The sequence below is a fragment of the Atractosteus spatula genome, chromosome 11 (genome assembly GCF_055471065.1).
Source record: "Atractosteus spatula isolate fAtrSpa1 chromosome 11, fAtrSpa1.hap1, whole genome shotgun sequence".
Taxonomy (NCBI): Eukaryota; Metazoa; Chordata; class Actinopteri; order Semionotiformes; family Lepisosteidae; genus Atractosteus; species Atractosteus spatula.
Genome location: NC_142716.1, coordinates 4816790 through 4835690, shown reverse-complemented (window position 1 = coordinate 4835690; position 18901 = coordinate 4816790). Strand labels below are relative to the sequence as shown.

General features: G+C 43.8%; 2 protein-coding genes across 5 annotated transcripts; both read left to right on the top strand.

The window, feature by feature from the left end:
• The first annotated feature begins 989 nt into the window (after window positions 1–989).
• selenop2 (selenoprotein P2) lies at window positions 990–7014 on the top strand. Of its 2 annotated transcripts, none has more exons than XM_088928206.1 (5): window positions 990–1059; window positions 2829–3093; window positions 3654–3866; window positions 4383–4494; window positions 5597–7014. In XM_088928206.1, the coding sequence occupies exons 2-5, from the start codon at window positions 2882–2884 to the stop codon at window positions 5891–5893; spliced, it is 834 nt and encodes a 277-aa protein (XP_088784332.1). In that variant the 5' UTR covers window positions 990–1059; window positions 2829–2881; the 3' UTR covers window positions 5894–7014. The 2 variants fall into 2 exon arrangements, with proteins under 2 accessions (XP_088784332.1, XP_088784331.1); XM_088928205.1 differs by lacking the exon at window positions 990–1059 and adding an exon at window positions 1675–1755.
• On the top strand, window positions 6813–14020 carry LOC148823380 (very long chain fatty acid elongase 4-like). 3 transcript variants are annotated; one of them, XM_088928208.1, is made up of 8 exons: window positions 6813–6892; window positions 9074–9137; window positions 9861–10048; window positions 11502–11582; window positions 11801–11857; window positions 11958–12072; window positions 13117–13244; window positions 13741–14020. In XM_088928208.1, the coding sequence occupies exons 2-8, from the start codon at window positions 9080–9082 to the stop codon at window positions 13906–13908; spliced, it is 795 nt and encodes a 264-aa protein (XP_088784334.1). In that variant the 5' UTR covers window positions 6813–6892; window positions 9074–9079; the 3' UTR covers window positions 13909–14020. The 3 variants fall into 3 exon arrangements, with proteins under 3 accessions (XP_088784334.1, XP_088784333.1, XP_088784335.1); XM_088928207.1 differs by lacking the exon at window positions 6813–6892 and adding an exon at window positions 8220–8471; XM_088928209.1 differs by lacking the exon at window positions 6813–6892 and adding an exon at window positions 13403–13517 and having other exon boundaries at window positions 8220–9137; window positions 13741–13832.
• The last annotated feature ends 4881 nt before the right edge of the window (window positions 14021–18901 follow it).

The window sequence follows — 18901 nt, the reverse complement described above, 5'->3', positions numbered from 1 at the left end:
CAATGTAAAAGAGAAAAAGGCCTTTTTTCACTTGGGAAATATTCAAGACTTGCTGCCAGTCTGGGGAGGTTCACTCTCTATAACCATCTTTCTGACTGAGAGGCACCATAGTGTTGTGAGGTTCCCTGTACCCACAATGCATGTGGACAGCAAATTCAAATTCAACAAGCTTTATCGGCATGACCAAAACAATCGTTTCCAATAGCAGTTGGCAAGATATTTCCAACAAAAATATTGAGAAGCCCACTCCAGTCCTCGGTTTGTGACTAGAGATCACGTACTGGGCTGCTGATTTACCTCTTCTTTCCCGCAGTAGGATTGACAGCTGTTGTGATAATGGCAAGTTTGGGGAATTATGGGATAGGATTCGCTGTTTCAGGGAAGAATGTTTGTCAGATTGCTTTTCGTTTCTTGCAGTCGTACACTAGTTCTTACTTAAGGCAGAGATTTTCGGGAGACAGCTCCGGATTCTCAAAGCCAAGACGCAATTAACTTTGTCACCTCAGTTTGGGGTCAGAAGTTTTTGACAGGTGGAGACAATTGTGTACAGAAAACTCGTAAAGTAAGAAGGCTCCACGGCCGAAACGTTCTGTTCTCTTTCGTCTTTTTTTCAGCATGGAATAAACCTATTACTTGTTCCTTTGCAGCCTACGCATGCTGACGCAGCTCCCCACCTGAAGTAAATGATGTAGACTCTTGGTCTGCGTCTGTTGACAGTGAATCGCTGCTGTGCAACAAGGGAAAATATTGTTCGGGTGTAGACTAAATATCGAATTTCTCTGACCCCTAACCGTCTACTTTATCTACAAAATTTAAACTTATTTAGTTCTGCAGTGCTACATTAATGCAACCCTGCATTTAAACTCCTGTGCTGATTGCGCAATCGAGATTTCCTAACAGGTAGCCTTGAAGCCTGTTCACGGGAGATAAATACTTATTATATAATACACATTATTAAATGATTGTTGTAGTTTGACATATAAAGAGAATCCACCCGTACGCTGTTTATTCAGAGGAAAGACCACAATTCAACAACTGTCGTGCAAGTCATCCCGCCTGGTAAGAAAACTACGGCTTTATGTACTAGAAAACCTAACCACAAGCATAACTTTTTAAAATAAACCGGTTAGAAAGGTTGAAAAAAGTTTCAGTTAAAAAAAAAAACTTGTTGCTGCATAAAAGTGCAGTTGTAACATTTGTTAACGATGTAACTTTTTTAAACCCGGGCCATCAGCGCTACGTAACGCTTATCGCCGTGGTTTTAATAACTGAACCCTTGTTAACGTTACGAACCGTCTTCTTCCACAAGGAATAATACTACGTGGAGTTCAAGTCCTAACGGGTTCTTCTCTGGTCGTTCACTAATAGGATGTAGCCTAGAGTTTGTGCCTGAGGTTCTTTTTGTTTACATTTTCATTTCGTGATTTAACTGAAAAACACCCTACCTACAAACGCACCCAAAAGAAACCCCAAAGAGATAGTGCCAATAAAAGAGGGAAAGGAATGAGCTTTATCTCCAGTGAAGTGTGCATGCTGTTTGACCAGCAGTGAAGAAACGTTTTATTTGACCTGGGACGGTCCGGTTCGGCTCTTCCTCCCTGATTCGTGGGGCCGGGGGAGGGACCCCTCGTGTTAAAAACCGCATCGAAGTCAGAAACCTCTTCAGAGGAAACACCCGATCTGTGGGAGTGACCAGTAATGCTGTTTTTGATATTTATATCTAAGACGGGTTGAAAGGATTTAAAACTACTTTTGGTATGTAATGGAAATACGAATTTACCGTTGTCGGGCATAACGCGGTATTGCCAATTTGTGTCAAAATTCCTCAGAAACAATGTCTGGCAGTGATAAACAGTTTACGCACGTCTGCTGTTTAACGGATGGAAAACTTAAGTTCGTTTTAAACCTTTCTTGAGAGCGTTTCAGAAATTGCTGATAAGTTATCCAAAAAGTGACATTTTAAAATGTTATGTTTAGGTCATTTAAGGGGTGGTGTTTTTTTTTTAACGCTTCCATCCAGCCGTGTTTCTTTCAAGGAGATGACACGACACTCTTTTGCCTTATTCTTATTATACTGTGAATTTGTGTGGCGCCTTTACTCTACTAGTGACACATGGCAACCTAATGCACAGAAGTAGAGGTGGGAAAAGTGCTTTTTACAAACTGTATGTTATTACCAATCAGTGCAGTGTGATCTGTAAGGGGGTGAACAGCAGCGGACTTGGTTTAACTTCTCATCCCTGTGGTCAGCGCCTCTCACAGCCAAGTGTTCACGATCACCGTACTGGGACATCGGTTTGGGACTTCAGATCCAGCTTCTGGTCCACCAACACCACCTCCAGGCGCAACCTGGTTTTCCTTGGAGGCCTTCCATCCCAGTACAGGACTTCCAAGGAAAACCCGGTGTCTGCTGTAAGGGGCTTGGGTGGCTCTCTGCCCTTCTGGACCAGACTTTCCAAGCCAATGCCCAAGCAGGGAAAAGGAGGACAGACACTGTGCTGCTGTGGGTGGTGTGCTCCTTCTGAAGAGAAGTCAAAACAAGGTCCTGGCTGCTTGGTCTTTGAAGATCCCAGCTTAGTGTTTGAAAAAGGAAGGTTGTATCTCCGCCAGGTTTGTAGGCAGGCTCTTGGCTCATAAAGGATGGTGAACTTCAGTGATGCAGCCATCCTATGTACAGAAAATATTTTGGGATCGTTTAAGATGGGAAGCTGTGTATAAATATAAATGTGATTAATTGTATATATATCAATATCTTAGCGGAAATGACGGTGATCACAACGACGCGAAAGTGAGAACCTTTGTTAAACGTCAGCTCTGTCCCCCTCCAGCGCGTCTGGGACACCCATCGACAAGCCTGGTCCCGGAGCCGGCTCGCAGGGACATGCGGGGTCTCTGGGCCCTGCTGCTCACCGCTCTGCCAGCCCTGCAGGGGGCGGCGGTGTTGGCCCAGGAGCGCAATTCTTCGCGGCTCTGCCAGCCCCCGCCGCGCTGGGAGGTCAGCGGTCAGGCCCCCATGGAGGAGCTGCGGGGCCGGGTGGCTGTGGTGGCCCTGCTGAAAGCCAGCTGACGGTTCTGTCTGACGCAGGCCTCCCGGTAAGCGTGAAGGCGGGCCTCCTGTGTGCACAGCGTAGCCGTTTTTGAACTGGTGCTTATCTGCAAGCTTGACGTTTAGAGGAACTCTGAAGTGATCGGATTTGTACAGTATGTAGGCCTTTTTAGGATTTTCTGTGACCTTCTGTTTGCTGTTTACTAGCCCTCTCTAACAGAGGAGGCAACACAAGTCAACACGCTCTCGGTTTGTCTTGCTTTGGGGAGTTCTCAAAATTAGGGCTGTTACACAATCTGTTCACGGTTGTACTCCAGACTGCAGGATGCATACGGCGTGCGTGACTGGTAAAGGCCAGGGCTACTCAACCTTCCTGATTGCAGCCTTTCCAATTCACTCTTCCAGTGTTTTGCTACAACCAGCCCCCGGATTAACTGCTAACGAGCAGGATCGATACAGCAATTGTGGAGCGGGGTGTATCAAAACTGTGGAATGGATCTGATTGGAAGGGCTTGCCCGTGGAGTAGCCCAGTGTTAGGCGGTGACTGCATGTCCGACACCAGTTGGCTATACCTGCTAGCGCACTGTGTGTCTTGTGTCTGTCCAGCTTGGGAGACCTGCGTACCCGGCTATCCCGCAGTGGGATGACAGACGTTGGGTTCCTCATAGTGAATGAGAGGGACCCCGTGTCCAGAGCCATGTTTTGGGAGCTGAAGAGGAGAGCGCCAGAGGGGATCCCTGTCTACCAGCAAGGCCTCTTCCAGAGCGATGTCTGGGAGATCCTGGAGGGGGAAAAGGATGACTTTCTTATATACGACAGGTACATCCCTCAGGGCTCTGAGTAATGGGCAGTGATACCATAGTGGGGTGTTGGGTCAGTGTACATCACGTGGCAATTATTCGTTTATATGGCTGATGCCAAATTTACACTCATCTTTACAGACGGGTGCTTTATTAAATAACCTCGCTCTAAGGTACAACAGCAATGTCATCACCTGGGCTTCGAACCCACAACCTTTCATTTAGATGTTCAGAGCTCTAACCAGTGCTCCACTCCTGCCCAAAGCAGCTGCTGTGTCAGCCTGGCTTATTCAAATAAGTCGTTTTGTAACTCACGTTTGATATTGGTATCATTGCAAACTAACAATGCGCCATGTTACAAGAAGCCTAGACTTCTAAAGGAAATGTAATCATGCTACAATGTGTGCTGCAAGAATGCTTTGGTTTATATATAACACTGCATGGGTGCAGCAGGCTATCTGAAACATGACACTTTTTTTTCCCAGAAATAAAATGCAAAGACTGTATACAGTGGTTACTGTTTTTTTTTAAACAGATGTGGGCTCTTGACCTTCCACATTGTCCTGCCGTACAGCTTCCTTCATTACCCCTACGTTGAGGCTGCAATCAGAGCCACCTACCTCAGGGACATCTGTGGGAACTGCACAGTGAGTACAGAGCTGCAGCCCAGGGATACCGATTGTGGTTTTACTGCCATGACTGCAGGATTCACACAATTCAAGTGGCAAGTGCACAGATCAGCAGACTGACCTAGAGTTCGAAATAAAATAGGTAACTTATTAAATGTGTGCAACATTTGTGTCCTGCCCTCTCTGAAAAGGCTTTTTGCATGTTTTATCATTGCACTACAGCATATTATGTAACATCTCCTATTAGCTTAGAAATTCAGAAAGCACCCAATAATAACAGATGAAGAAAGAGTAATCTGCTAAATTTAGTTCTTGCTTGCTTTAGTGTGTAGTAAATATATTTGATTGCCAAAGATCTACTTATAATGTCAAGTTATTTGAATTGACTTAATGGAAAAAAATACCAACGGACTTTCAAAGCACTGCCCTACATTTTCAATAACTGCTGTAAAAATGTTTTCTAATGCTTGTTTTTGCAGTAGTAGTAAGAAATCTTATCCCTTTAGCTAGACATTTGGACAGGGGCTCTGACTTGAGATGCGTGAAAGAGCAAAAAGCTCAGGGTTCAAGCATGAACTGAAGACACATAAATCTTATGTATTTTTTCGTCAGCAATATGTGAGAGAGAATTTGACTAAGGCCTTGCATGCATTTGTTCTAAGTTTGCATATTCTCCCTATTTTCTTATGGGTTTTCTATGAGAATTATAGTTTCCTCCATTAGTCCAATAACATGCTGTTCGGGCTACTTGGCATTTCTAAGTAGTGTGTCTGATTATCTGTTAAAGTTTGTCAATCCAGGATGTAGCCTGTTTCAGCCCTGTACCCCATTTCAGCTGGATTAGGTTAGAGATAAGTCTCCATAAGTGGTTATTAAATTAATTTTCCACACTGACACTAAAAAAACGTTTTTTATTAAGTGAAAAATGAATTATGGCATCAATTGCAAAGCCCTGAGTGGAGGTGGATATGTTGATCTTTCAACACAAAGCTTGATGCTCTAATTGAGTAACTTAGTGTTATTTGATGGGAATGAGCACAGATGGGCTCAGTGGCCTGTCCCTACGATAATGCTTTCTCTTGTTCATATGCTTCATTGTTTTTGATGGTTCTTGTTGCAGCTGGATTCAAACGACAACCAAGGACTGAATGCCTCTCAGATTCCTGAGAGAAAAGAGAACGTCACAGACGCCGAGTGCTTAGACGACCACGAGCAGCACCAAAGGGAGCAGAGCAACGGCTCCCAGCCATCACGCCACAGCCATGCCCATCACAGTGGGCACCGCCTGGTACACAGTCACTGTCGTGACAAAGGCAGGAAGAGACCACCCTCTCCGCAGAACAGCACTCTCTCTGCTCACCAGCATGCACACTCCCACCACAGCATCCACAGTCACCACGATCACCACCAGCACTAAGCAGGAACTTCAAAGGCAGTGCACCTTCACAGCTACTGCCTTTTCTCTCTGTGCCCTGCTGTGCATTTATGGAGGGTATTGCTAGACGTTGCTCAGTGAGATTTGCATTCTTGACATTATACTATGAAGAGTGCTTACCCACGTTCTTCTGTAAATACATGTAATTAAGAGTCTGGTAATAGCATGCCTCTATATGTATTCAACAGCGAATATCCCATGTGCATTCATTACTGTCTTGAGTCCAAGCTGATCTCTTTCAGAGCCTCTTCGGAAGCTTCTTTTGTGCTGTACGAATCTTGCTTAGTGGTTATTATTGCATAAATGTTTGAATGCATCCCTGGTAAAAAACAACAAAATTACAGTGTAGCCCTGCACCAGCACAAAGTGACTGATCAGTCAGATTTTTATCGAGGTAACATTTTAGGGTTTTTTTGCAAACTAAAGACCAGGGCTGATGACAACAAATAGCACCACAACTTTCAATTTGTTTGTTACAAATGCTTCCTTCATGGTCATTTTTCAAAATGGTGCATAAGGATTCACCTACTACGTCTGTTTGTCTCATAGGAAACAACTGGGTACTGTTGTTCTCCGGCATTAATTCCATGATTGACAGAAGATGCTTAATAAGAATAGATGGTTCTAAAATGTTTCATGAATCCCAAACCAGGGTGTGAAGTTGCACTGATGGGGTTTGAGGAACTGATCTGCAGATATTTGATTTTAATTCTGAGCCAGTGCTTTCCAGTTCAAAGTTGGATCATGTTGACTGGTTCGATGCCGAAGCCTGTTAGTCTTCTAAATTGTAGCTGACCTATCTCCCTGATCTTGCCCTCGGTCAGTCCCAAGATATTAGTGATTTTTTGTCCACACCTGTTTGGTCCCTTCCAGTTATCTGCTCCACTGCATTTAATGAAATCTGCAGCTCAAACCACAGAGGGGTGGCTACAGACGGATGATGTGCAGAGGAGAAAGTGAGGAAGGAAATCATCTACACAGGTTCCTCTTTATGAAAATCACATTTCATATTGATATTATCATCAATCTGGGGGCTGAGAGGTCAGGCTGATTTCAAAAGGAATGATCTTGGTTCTTAACTTCATTATAAATGTCTTACCTGAGTTTGTGCTTTTGGTTTTTTTCTTTTCAATCATTCAGTCATAGCAGGTAAATGGTACACGGATCTGCTTGAGTTCTATGGATGTTTTTAAATTCAGGTGCCTTCTTAAAAAGTTTCTTTGGTAAAGCACACAAATACGCATTCTTGCTTAAAGGTGAAATACTATTTGTAAGACATCTTTTCAAGGTGTCGTGATAAATAGATTAGTATGGGTGACTCTTGTTACACAGAACGTTCTAACAAAGATTCTGACACTGCAGCTCTGTATTGCTCGCACACTTGTGAATGCTAATGGAAACTTGCACCCTTTTTAGGGTCATCAAAGCTGAAAGTAACATAGCTGCAAGAATGGAGTCCAATTATCTTCTAAAAAGTGTCCTTGATCAATCTGTTTCTGCAACTTTAAAGCTCAAAGCAGGACACCTGTCCGTTCCAGGGCACACAAGGACGATATAGAGACACTAGCTTCCCCTCCAGCATGTTTTTTGGGAGGAAACTGGAGCATGCAGATAAAACCAGGAGAGCATGCAGACTCCACACAGAAGGTTTCCAGCTGGGAGTCGTACCCAGAATAGCTGTGCTGCCCTGCCACTTTGTGTTAATATTACAGCTGTGAATACAAGGAGCAGTTTGGTTGGCTGGTGCCATTGGATGGTCAGCTCTTTCATTTTTCACGAGGTGGTATTGCAATCTGTGTCACTGGTGCAAGATAGTGTTTTGTATGGACCACGTTTTCCTAGACTGAAATTTTCCTATGGTTACATACACAGATTAGCTATGGATGCAGTTATTTTTGCATTATATACCGTATATGTGTTTGTGCGCTGAATACTGTCTTAAATCATTAACATTGCTCACTAGAAAGGCGAGAGAGTGGCCTAATGTACTGTTTAAAAAAAAACCCCTTAAACCACTTTTCCACAATATATCTCCGCACAAGATCTAACTGCATGTGGTTGCTGCAGTTTGGGCTGACTACAGTTTTGACAGAAGGATGTTTCACGTTATGAATACATCATTACAAATGAAGCTGAACCTTCGCAGAAAAAAGAAAAAATGTTCTAAACTAAGAAAAACGTATTGCAACAATAAACGTTTTGATTGCGTTGACTGGTCTGGGCTGAGCGATTGTACCATCCCATCTCTTTCTGTACTGCTGTTCGTTTTTCGTAGTTTTAAACTGTCGCCGGGTTGTTCAGAAACATTTGTGACCGGGTGAGGGAATGTCATATGTCTGACACATGAGAAGATAATATGATAAAACGTTATTGAGCGCCTGCGCCTCCCGTCGTCAGGTGGCACTAGAGAGTCGTTTGTGTCAAAGACCAGTACTGTTCTTCATGTATGCGCTAGGCTTGGCTGATACAGGACTGGTTGAAAACACCGGTGGCTTGATCTGAGATTTTTCTCCACTGGCTTTGCCGAGTTCTTCAACTACAGCAATTTTTATCGCTCCAAGTAAGAGTTTAGCTAGTTCCTACTGTATGTGTATGGTTTGGGCAAAACCAGCGTTTTGCCTTAGAAGAATCGAAGTCATTCATGAAACTTGCGTTTTTAATTATGTAATAACGCAGAGAACTTGGTAGAGGGGGGGAAATCCATTTACTGGTTGTATTGTAAGATATCTGCGATTTAATGGAAATCCGTAGAAAAAAAAAATATTTGATCGTGCAGTATATGATTATCATGTAAAGAGTGCAATAGCCTCAATTTGAGATCATTTGTTGCTGGAGAATTTTTCGATACCAACGCGTGTGTGATGCGAGAACGATTCGTGCTCTGTGCCGAAAACACCCGCTAGTAACTATCTGAACGCGCGTTTCAACTCATTGTGTAATTAATCCAGTCTTTGCATTTTGTGAACGAAATGGATATACTATAGTTACGTTAAATGTTTTCCCAACGGTAAAACTTCGTGAACAAACATACTGACGAGTTTTTGTCAATTCAAAAAAACACAGGAGTGGAGTGCCTGCGGGGCGTTTTCTGCACAGTGTATCTCTTCTGCAGTTGGCCGTCCTGCGCTGTGATTAATTCACTCACTTTTCACCTCGGGACAGGTCTGAATGGCTTCCGCCTGGCAGAGGATACAGCGATATTACGATTGGGCCTTGGAGAATGGAGGTAAGGTGGACATAGTGAATTGTTGAAAACGCACCGAAGAGTTTCTTGTGCACAGTAATCGCAAGGAGTCCTGCGGAATTTGCTGGTGTGACACCCAGCTCCCTCCCCTCAGGTGCTATCTGGGTTTGAAACGTTGTTACTCCGGCCGTGGTGGTGCTTTTCATGTTAACTGTTCTGAGGCGTGTTGGGTGAAATCTGAGATGTCGCTGTTTTATTTTTTTTCCTGGACTCACCGTCTGCGTAAAAACTACTGTACTGTACAACACAGCACTCATCCATCCCATGACGGGTACATCAGGAGGTGCCATTTACCCTGAATTAGAAAAAAAAGGCAACCACATTCAAACAAGTAGTATATTTTTTTAGAAAAATCTATAGTAAGTAGTAGGAAATGCATCCAAGCTTTTGGGTTTGTATTAAATCGCACCTTGACTTTAATATCAAAGGGTTTACTGGGAATGTCCTTCTATCATCTCTTGGGAGCATATTGCTTTAAAAAAGGCTTTTTCAATTTAGGGGCTGTGACTAGCAACACAAGCTCAAGACGGAAGTTTGAGAGAAGCTCGATGAGCTTGGTCTGGCATTCAGGCTCTGCCTGGGGAGATGAACTATTGGCTTTTAAAGTGTGCTGAGCAAAATGGCATGGTGATGTATTGCCTTGTATTAAAGCAATCAACTGTATGTGCGTGTCAGTGGGGAAAACCGCCGGCCTGTGTTTTTCAGATAAGCGGACGGACCCCTGGCTGTTGGTGTATTCCCCAGTGCCGGTCTCGGTCATTTTTCTGTGTTACCTCTTCCTCATCTGGGCCGGGCCCAGGCTGATGAGGCACAGAGAGCCAGTCGATCTCCGAGCCGTGCTCATTGTCTATAACTTCTCCATGGTGTGTCTGTCTGCTTACATGTTTTACGAGGTAAGACGCCTGATGGAGAGACCCCCAGGCTGCAGACTGTCTTCTCTGTGCTCATCATGTCTGTCTGCTTTCTGCAGTCACTATTCCTTTGACAGTTTACTCATGCTGAGCCCCAAATCTTAGCTTGTCACTATACCCTACCTAGACAATAGGCTTTAAGTGCTTAGAAAAGTTAAGTCTGGCTAAACTAACTTCTTGCTCTTTTTTTGAACATATGACAACAGTAATGAACACATACCAGGAAGATGATATACAGCTGTTTTCCCCCTAAAGACATTTGTTAAATTAATTAAGTTAATTCCTCACTAAAGGTTCTAATTCTCAAACTACAACTCAAGAAAATGTCTGTATTTGGATTTTGAACTGGGTTAGTGGACAGAAAAGAGGGTGTGCTGATAAGGATCACTGTTCTTCTCTAGATTGTGATATAGTGAGTAAATTAGTCTCGTTAACAGATGACATCAAATGAGAAGGATAAGTAAACACTTAACATGCAGCAAATTTATTATTTTTCTGAAATTCAAAAAGACATAGATGAATTCAATACTGGACAAACACCTGGCAGATGACATTTAATGCAGGCAAGTGCAGTGTGTTACATGCAGGTAGTGTAAATATAAACCACAAATATAAATGTAAAAATACTGAACTTAAAGAAGTGACTTATGAAAAAGACAGGTGTTTGAGTGTGTAGAAGTAATGTTGATATATATATATAGTTAAGAGTATAGAATTTAAATAAATCAATGTTGCTGATTGTTAAAACTGTATAATGCACTAGAAAAACGTCAGGATTGTGTACAATTATGATAAAGATAGAGAGAAGACTACATAACTCAGGACTTCTTTACACAAAGAGTTCTGGAATCTGGAACAAGCTACCCAGCCATCTTCTCAAAGTCAAAACCATCACTTCTTTCAAGACCCTGTTAAATGAGATCTCTGGATCAATGATCTTGAATGCTTGTTCGCAGACTTCATTGTGTTTCTTAATACACTGTACACTGGCTTCAGAGACCTCAGTACTATCAAGAAAGAATCTTTTGAACATTTTCTTCAACATTGTAATAGAAGATTGGTTATTATTATTTTAGTAGATGAAATGTGCTTTCTGTTTTACCTGTTATCTGGGGTAGATTGTATAATAATAATAGGTGGCACGCATATTGTTTTTATAATGTTTATCAAACCATATTTTGTCTTTAAATGCCTAAGTTTTACTGAAGGAGCCTGAGTAATGAGGTAGTACAATCAGAAGGTTTTAAAGCAGAATGCCCGTGTCTTGCTGGGATAAAAATCGAGTATGGTTAACTTCCTGAGACAGAAACTGATATCAATGATGTAACAGAAAATTAAACCAAAACACGTCTATTTCCGGTAACTTTACAAAGGGCTGCTGAAAGGGTTTGGTTTGTCTAACTGTATGAATTCACTGTGTTCTTGTTTTTTCTAGTTTTTCATCTCTTCCTATCTTGCAAGCTACAGCTACCTCTGCCAGCCAGTGGACTACAGCACCAGTGTGCTGGGAATGCGGGTAATAGCATCTGAATTTACCAAAGAAACACTGACCACTTTCAGACCTGTCTTTAATCAAGTGCCTCTTTTATATTCCTTCAAAGAAGAGCTGGCTAGGACCATCATGTTTTTGATGTTCTGGTGCGTAGAACACAAGGGCTACGTTTCTATTCAAAGCTTTGCGAATTGTCCCTTACCGGTCAATTAAACAGAAGGAATACTCTCTTTCTCTGGCAGATGGCGAGAGTATGCTGGTGGTTCTTTTTTTCCAAGGTCATAGAGCTCCTGGACACGGTAAGGTCACTCGGTCTGATGACACTCCCCACTGCATAAAATCATCTGTGGAACTTCAGTGCCATTTAAAAAAACTCACACCCACAATCCCTGATTTCAGGTGTTCTTCATTCTGCGGAAGAAGAACAGCCAGCTCACCTTCCTGCATGTGTATCACCACGGTACCATGATCTTCAACTGGTGGGCAGGAGTCAAATATGTGGCTGGCGGCCAATGTAAGAATCCTTGCTTTCTTTGGTACTGATTCAGCTGGGCTCTTGGTTAGAGTATCTGTCTGTCTCTCTCCTAGATGGAACCCTTTAGAATTAGTCTCTGTAGCTCAAGGATCTCCATCCCTGGTCCTGGAGTGCCCCTGTCTGGCAGGTGTTGTAGGCCACCGTTAAATTGCCAGTTTCTAAAGATATGGAACACTTTCATTCTGATCACTTAAACAAGCGATTTGTTAAGTTAAGTAATTCGGAGATCATGTAGAGATCACCCCTTCTTTCCCCGAAGATCAGAGTTCTCTTAATTAAACGGATTAGTTGCTTCAATTCATCAAAAGCTCCCAGGTGTTTGAAAACGGAGGACCTGTAATACTAACTGGACTGGGGCTCTTCAAGACCAAGAGAGCTCTGCTCTAGATGGTTCCGCCTCCCAGCAGCGTGAATACACAGGAACAAACTAGGATTCATTTCTATAATTCTTTCCATCTAGGAATGAACACCCATTCAGGTTAGGGCGAGATTTAAGGGAAGCCTTCATCATAAATTATGGGCCTTAATATTAATTAGCCCTTTTGCCACCTCCTATTGCATTGTTATTGGATGAAGATGTAATTCACCTCTATTCTCATAACGACTGCTTTCTTGTTATTAATATAACGCTGGTCTGCCATGTTAAAGGATGAATGAATAGTGTCAGGAATGATCAAAGTCATTTATTGTCAGAAGCTGTATGTTACTTTTCTAAAACACCTAATTGAAGGCATCAGTTTTAAGCAGCAATATAGAATGTTGCGTCGGGATGCCTTTAGGCTCACGAGTCATGCGTGTGAAATTGCAGTGTACACGTTTTCAAGGACGTCGAAAAACGGAGCTGGGCACTGGGCTGAGACTCATGAGCTGCCCTCAGCACCTTCCGAACTGGGTGTGGTGAGATTGGGTGACCCCACAGGCCACATGGAGATGACTGACCTTCACATAGTTTAGAGCCGGACTGCCTCAAAGTGCCTTCCTTTTCTCAGTAATTGGCATTTTGTCTTGTTTTTTTGCTCCCAGCGTTTTTCATAGGCATGGCCAACACGTTTGTGCACGTTGCGATGTACACGTACTACGGCCTAGCAGCCTGTGGGCCACGTGTGCAGAGATTCCTGTGGTGGAAGCGCTACCTCACTAGCCTGCAGCTGGTGAGTGTCCCCGAGTCCCTCTCGCCTCGGCCTAGTTTTGGCCCGCGCCACTGAGGTCTGTGGGTCTTTTTGCTTTGCCAGTGCTCAGCCGTCTTTTTCCTGGAAACCTAGTCTTGATTCTGCTCAGTGCCGCCCTTCGAATCGCTTGTTTTTAACAGGGTTTGTGGAGCCTTGGGCAGAAACTCCCTCACAGCCATTTTCCGATGCCTGAAACTTGGCGAGCAGGCTCCTACGTTTTGCCAGCACTGAGAAAAGTAGCATCCTGAGTAGGAAGTAGGTAGATAATGGAAACTTTTATAAAAATGAAATAGCATAAGCACTGTATTATTGTAGTGTTTTAGCTTTAGGGGGTTGTTACAGTATTTATAGGAGGCCAAAGATAAAAAAAACAATGGTCAGACCAAAGTGAAACCCCCAGAGGTTTCCAAGATGAGACACATTACTGTGCGGGAAGAGGAGAGTTCAGCTGGTGACGGTGGCCTGCCTGTGCTTTCAGCTCCAGTTCCTTGCGATCATCGCCCACACCGCCTACAACCTCTTCACGGACTGCGACTTCCCCGATGCCATGAACCTGGTGGTGTTCGTCTACTGCGTCACCCTCGTCTTGCTCTTCAGCAACTTCTACTACCGCAGCTACCTCGCCCAGAAGAGCAAGCACGCCTGATGCTTGTCGGCTGCTAGCTGCAAAACCAATTACGTCTTCCTGCAATTGAATACAATTGTATGAATTGTACAATTAAATTGCGTATCTGATCTAATCAGGTGTGCGAAACTAAGCAAGGTTGGACTTGGTCGGTACTGGGGTGGGAGATCTTATACAGGGAACAATGTTGCTGCTGTAAGTGGTGTTGGTTGACCAATAGGTGGAGCTTTTCCCTTTGGACCAGAGCTTCCAAACCAATGCCTCAGTATAATGATAAAATAAGGGACAGTGTGCTGTAGGAGTTGCTGTTCTTGGGTATTAACCAAGGTCCTGACAGTTTCGTCATCAAAAGATAACATGACACTATGTTGACATTTCCCCCTTAAATCAAGTGGTGAAGCAACTGCTGCCTAGAGCAGCCTCTGGCACACGATAGCTGCTTAATGGCCAAGTGTGGGCTGTGCCACAGTGGCAGATGGAGTGGGTCTCCTCCCTATATAGAAGGTGCTTTGGGAGGGAAAAATGCTGCGGAAACGCAAAGAAGAAACTGTTATTAAGAGGCTGAGTTTTCAGTTTTCAAGACCAGCACACGGTTGTTTGCACTAGGAGTCGGGGTGCTCTTCATGTTCTTGGGGTTCTTGCCCAGAGGGGGGGGGGCAGGCAGATTCACCTCATCACCTACACGGCTCTTTTCCTCTCGGCCCTCAAGGACAGCCCTCCCCACCCCCACTCATCGCTGAGAGACCGCCACGCTCGGCCGGGTCCAGTAATTGAAATAAACCAGGCCGGGGCTTTTACGCTGCACTTTAGTTATTTATTTAATCTCCCTTGGTGACACTTCATTTATCTTATAAATTATTGGTTTGGTTGCAGCCAATCAGTGGTGAGTGGAGGGAGGTGACGCCCACTTTAACCCTCTTTGTGGTGGAGGGAATTATAGGGACTCGGACTCCGGGCTGCTGAACAGACATCAGGAGACACCTCTGATCTTAGTGCCCATCCCTGACCTACTGTATCTGTTGTATTTTTGTTCAGTACCCGCACTCTAGATACAGTCTTGAGCAGGGCATTTCTTAGAGGAAATGGTCCGTTTTCTGTGGCCTAGTAAGTAGATGTTCACAGGGTACAGACGCATTAATGCCCATGCTGTTGAAGGGAACGTCAGCCAGTGACCACAGCACCCAAAGTTAAAAAAGGCTGAATGAAATTGTTTGATCTATCCATAAGGCTTTTTTTTACTGTAGAGCTGCACCAGGTTTCTTATACAGTGTAGTTCCCTCTCTTAGTTGTCCTTACCCACCCAATCTGGGGTAGTTTGCTGTGTTCCCCTACTTTACCACACTACTTTCACAAGTTTCTAAGCCATCTTTGTGCCTCTGCAGCAAGTTCGCCCTTTAGGGATAGCGTCCTGACCTCTGTCCTGTTTGCTGAGCCTGTGAACACGTTGTTTTGGCTGTGCCTCTGACCAGAATATTGCCGATGCCGGCTGTCTGGTGTGCTCCTTTTGTGAATTTGATCCTGCAGGGCTGTGGCCCTGGGTCTCGCAGTAGCAGATTAATGGAGGCTGCGCATGTCTTCCTGTTTTTCTCATCCTCTCTCATTGCAGCCGCCTGTCCAGCTTGGTAAATCTGTGCGTGCACCGTTAAGGCAGTTCAATTTCTCAGGCAAGTCTATTTCTAATGATAAAAATAGTCGTCAAGAGGGAGAAGTTCTGCATTTACTCCACAATTGCTGGAGGCATTTTCTATTTTCCTGATTTTCAGATTACTTATTATAATCCCATGAAATCTCCACACCAAAGACCTCAGGAATGACAAATAGAAGCTGCAATACCGTTAGAGAATGCGGGCCATCCAGATAAATGACTTTCCCTGCCTGGTATCATTTTTATTATATTGGAATGTTGCAGAGAAGTCACAGATGAATTCTATGCGGCCTCATTCAGGGTGCATTATACTGCACAATTTACTCACTGCCATTCCAATAGCCTCTTAAATCCACTTTAATATCTGTGCTGCACAAATGAGCTGCTACCAGGCTGAGGTTTCCTGGTGGCTAAGCTGCCTGCTTAAAAGCAGCAGTAACGTCAGAAAAGGGGGAAGGCATGAGAGCTTCCATCCTGCCTGTGCCGGTTTCCACTTTGTGCATTTCCTACGAAAGCATCACACTCCTAAATGCTTCAGACACAGCGAGCTGGTGCTTTTGACGTAAACTGTCGTGCCACTTGCACAATTAAAACCTGCTCTTCTCTTTGGTAACCTTTGGAGTCAGAAAGGAAACATCAGTGTTTCTACTAACAGCTTCCCATTCATTGGTCTCTGTTCTTCATCCCCGTCATAAGATTTGCCCCATTTCTTCAAGAGGACAAACGGCAGAGCAAGGGATTTAAATTTAGGTCTCCTGGTGCTTTTGCAAGCTTTTGCTTTCTGGGCTCAAATTCCAAAGGATTGCCGAGCATTCTGGGACGTCTCTGAGCCGGTGTCGGTTACCGGAGGCAGGTAGGGAAATTTGGGAATGGCAATCACAGGGTGGGAGCAGTCCAGAGCAGAAAGTGGCGCCCTCCAGCGATTTGCTTCAGAAGTGACACACTAGACTGCCATTCATTAGAGAGCATCTGTTGTGTGTATATAAACTCTGCAAAGTGCAATGTAACATTTTGCTCAAGCAACACTGGACTTCTACAAGCCATAGAAACTGACATTTAAGCATAGAGATTTCTTATCATGGTAGTCTTTTTCATTTTAAACATGTCCAACTTTTTCAATATTCTCAGATGGTATATGACCCCAAAATCTTTTTTCAGGGGACCCCTTAAGAAACCTACATGCTGTGATTCAAACCCCAGAAAAGCTCTTTTATACATTTAGTAGTTCTCCAGAGCCCCAAACCTAGTTCCAGTTGCTCCAGCAAAGCATCCAAGCTAAAATAAATCCTGCAACTTCGAATCTGCACCAGGTAAGTAAAGATGAGATTCGTCAATGACAGAATCTCTTCATGATACTTTAAGGCAGTGGTTACACCGGTGAATTTGTAATTGACATAATAGGACTCATTTGAACTGTGTGGCTGTGTTCAGATTTTAAACCTACTGGAAGCAGCCTCTTAACTATTGCATTTCCTCATTAAAATCAAAAGCCAGACTCTTGAGTAAAAATAAATACTTGCAAATGTTACAATCAAGCTGCTCATGAATTCGATTAAGGCTTCGTTGAAGTAGTTCAGCTCAGCTGGAGTGAAACCTGGCAGGTGTGTAGGTCACTGGGACCAGCATTGGGAACCCCTGCTTTAAGGGATGGAGCAATGACTGCCTGAGAACTTTACATGCGCTCTGTTAGATATTATGGATCTTCTTGCTGTGTGAGTGGAAGTGGGAGAACAGTACCCTGGATCGGTGGATAGAAAGTCTCTGCTTTCCTAGGCTCACAGCCATTTTTTTCTTAAAGGTGTAAAAAAAAATACGAGAGATTCCTGATGCTCTCATTTGAAAAGCGGAACTTTTACAGGCTGCTGTTTTTGAGACCTTCAGCTGAACCTTACTGAGGAAAATTGTTGACATACTGTATGACGTGATCTGAACAGAACGTACAGTAGCGTCTTCAAATCACCAGCTCGGTAATTTGCTGCCATCCATAATTAAAGCCCAAAACGCCTACTAGTGGCCAGACCCATTGCGAGCGTGACCGAGAGGTGATCATGTTCTGCTAAGCTTCTGTATAACCACATACGGTAAATACAGCTGCGGAAAAGCTCTGCGAATCTCATTTTTGCCGCGTTAGGAAGGAAAGCTTTTTCAATCAGCTTTTAGAAAAAATAATGGTGCTACAAAGTAGCAGTACAGGACAGACAGGCTTTGCACGGTCACTAAATGGCTCAATATAAAATATATATATCTGACGTGAACCTTATGTGTGGGAAATACATTTTAATCAAGATATGTTATGCATAATTTCTAGATGCGTAGTTTTAAACGTTTGCCAGGTCAAGCAGACACTCACCTCCATGCAGTGCGTGTTATAAAACTTGGGGTAGGGGATTTTATCCAGTGCAGTCAATTTGCGCTCTCACAGTTGTTTTCACCGAGGATACTGAAATTTACGAAATCGCAGTTTGCTGGTTTGTACCCGAGCCCGCGGAGCGTGTCGCACAGCTGTGACACGCAAAACGACACTTTCAGCTTCTCTACAGTTCGCCTCTTTCAAAACCGACTGCGCCAGATTAAACGGCGCCCGCTGCACGGTTGAGACCACGGCTCATCGCCTGTGTCAGAAAGGGTCTGGTGCAGAACAAAACACCAACCGCGGCCGAGAGCCTTTGTAAAAGTGGTTTAATGTCACTTTCCCTCTGAGATGAGAGATGGAGCCCACCCTTTAATTTCACTGTCACGTTTCATATTCGTGCTTTCTGAGCTGTTGCTGTTTACGAAGAAATAGAAGCCCCTCAGTGTTAGATTACGAAGTCCGTTGTGAAGGGTTCTGCAAAAGCAGAATTATTTCCTTACACAATTCCTGAATATGCCACAATAAGGGCAGACAAAAGCAATACTTTCATACTTGATCACCTATAATGAGCTTTTTTTTATGCACAGGCGACAACACGCATCCACGAGCCTCACACCTGCCAGGGTGTTTGATTTTAATACACAATAACAAATCTGTCTCACGGTACAATGCTTCCTCTGCGGAAGTCTGTGCACAGCTGCAGTTTTGATGGAACTCTAGACAGCAGTTTTGAACCTCGCTTGACGTAAGGAGGAAACTACATTTAGCTTCTCCCTCCATAACTCACACAAGGGGTGTCCCCTTTCATGAACGATTAATAAAGGGAAAACGGGGTTCCCCCACCCCCCAGTTGTCAGCACAAACGGGAGCACTGTTGTAAGTCCAGATAATTTGCCTGAACTATCAGGGTTTATTGTATAATACGGTTTTAATGAAGAGCTAGATGCATGACGTCCAGAGAGCAGGTCAAAACCAACATACTGACAGTATTAGAAAAGGAGGTACTGCTTTTATGG

Bases quoted from the DNA above. Each gene is read 5' to 3' on its own strand.
- LOC148823380 (XM_088928208.1), top strand. From the start codon at position 9,080: ATGGCTTCCGCCTGGCAGAGGATACAGCGATATTACGATTGGGCCTTG. The intron at 11,583-11,800 runs GTAATAGCATCT...TTTCTCTGGCAG, and splicing joins CCAGTGTGCTGGGAATGCGG to ATGGCGAGAGTATGCTGGTG. The intron at 11,858-11,957 runs GTAAGGTCACTC...CCCTGATTTCAG, and splicing joins TCATAGAGCTCCTGGACACG to GTGTTCTTCATTCTGCGGAA.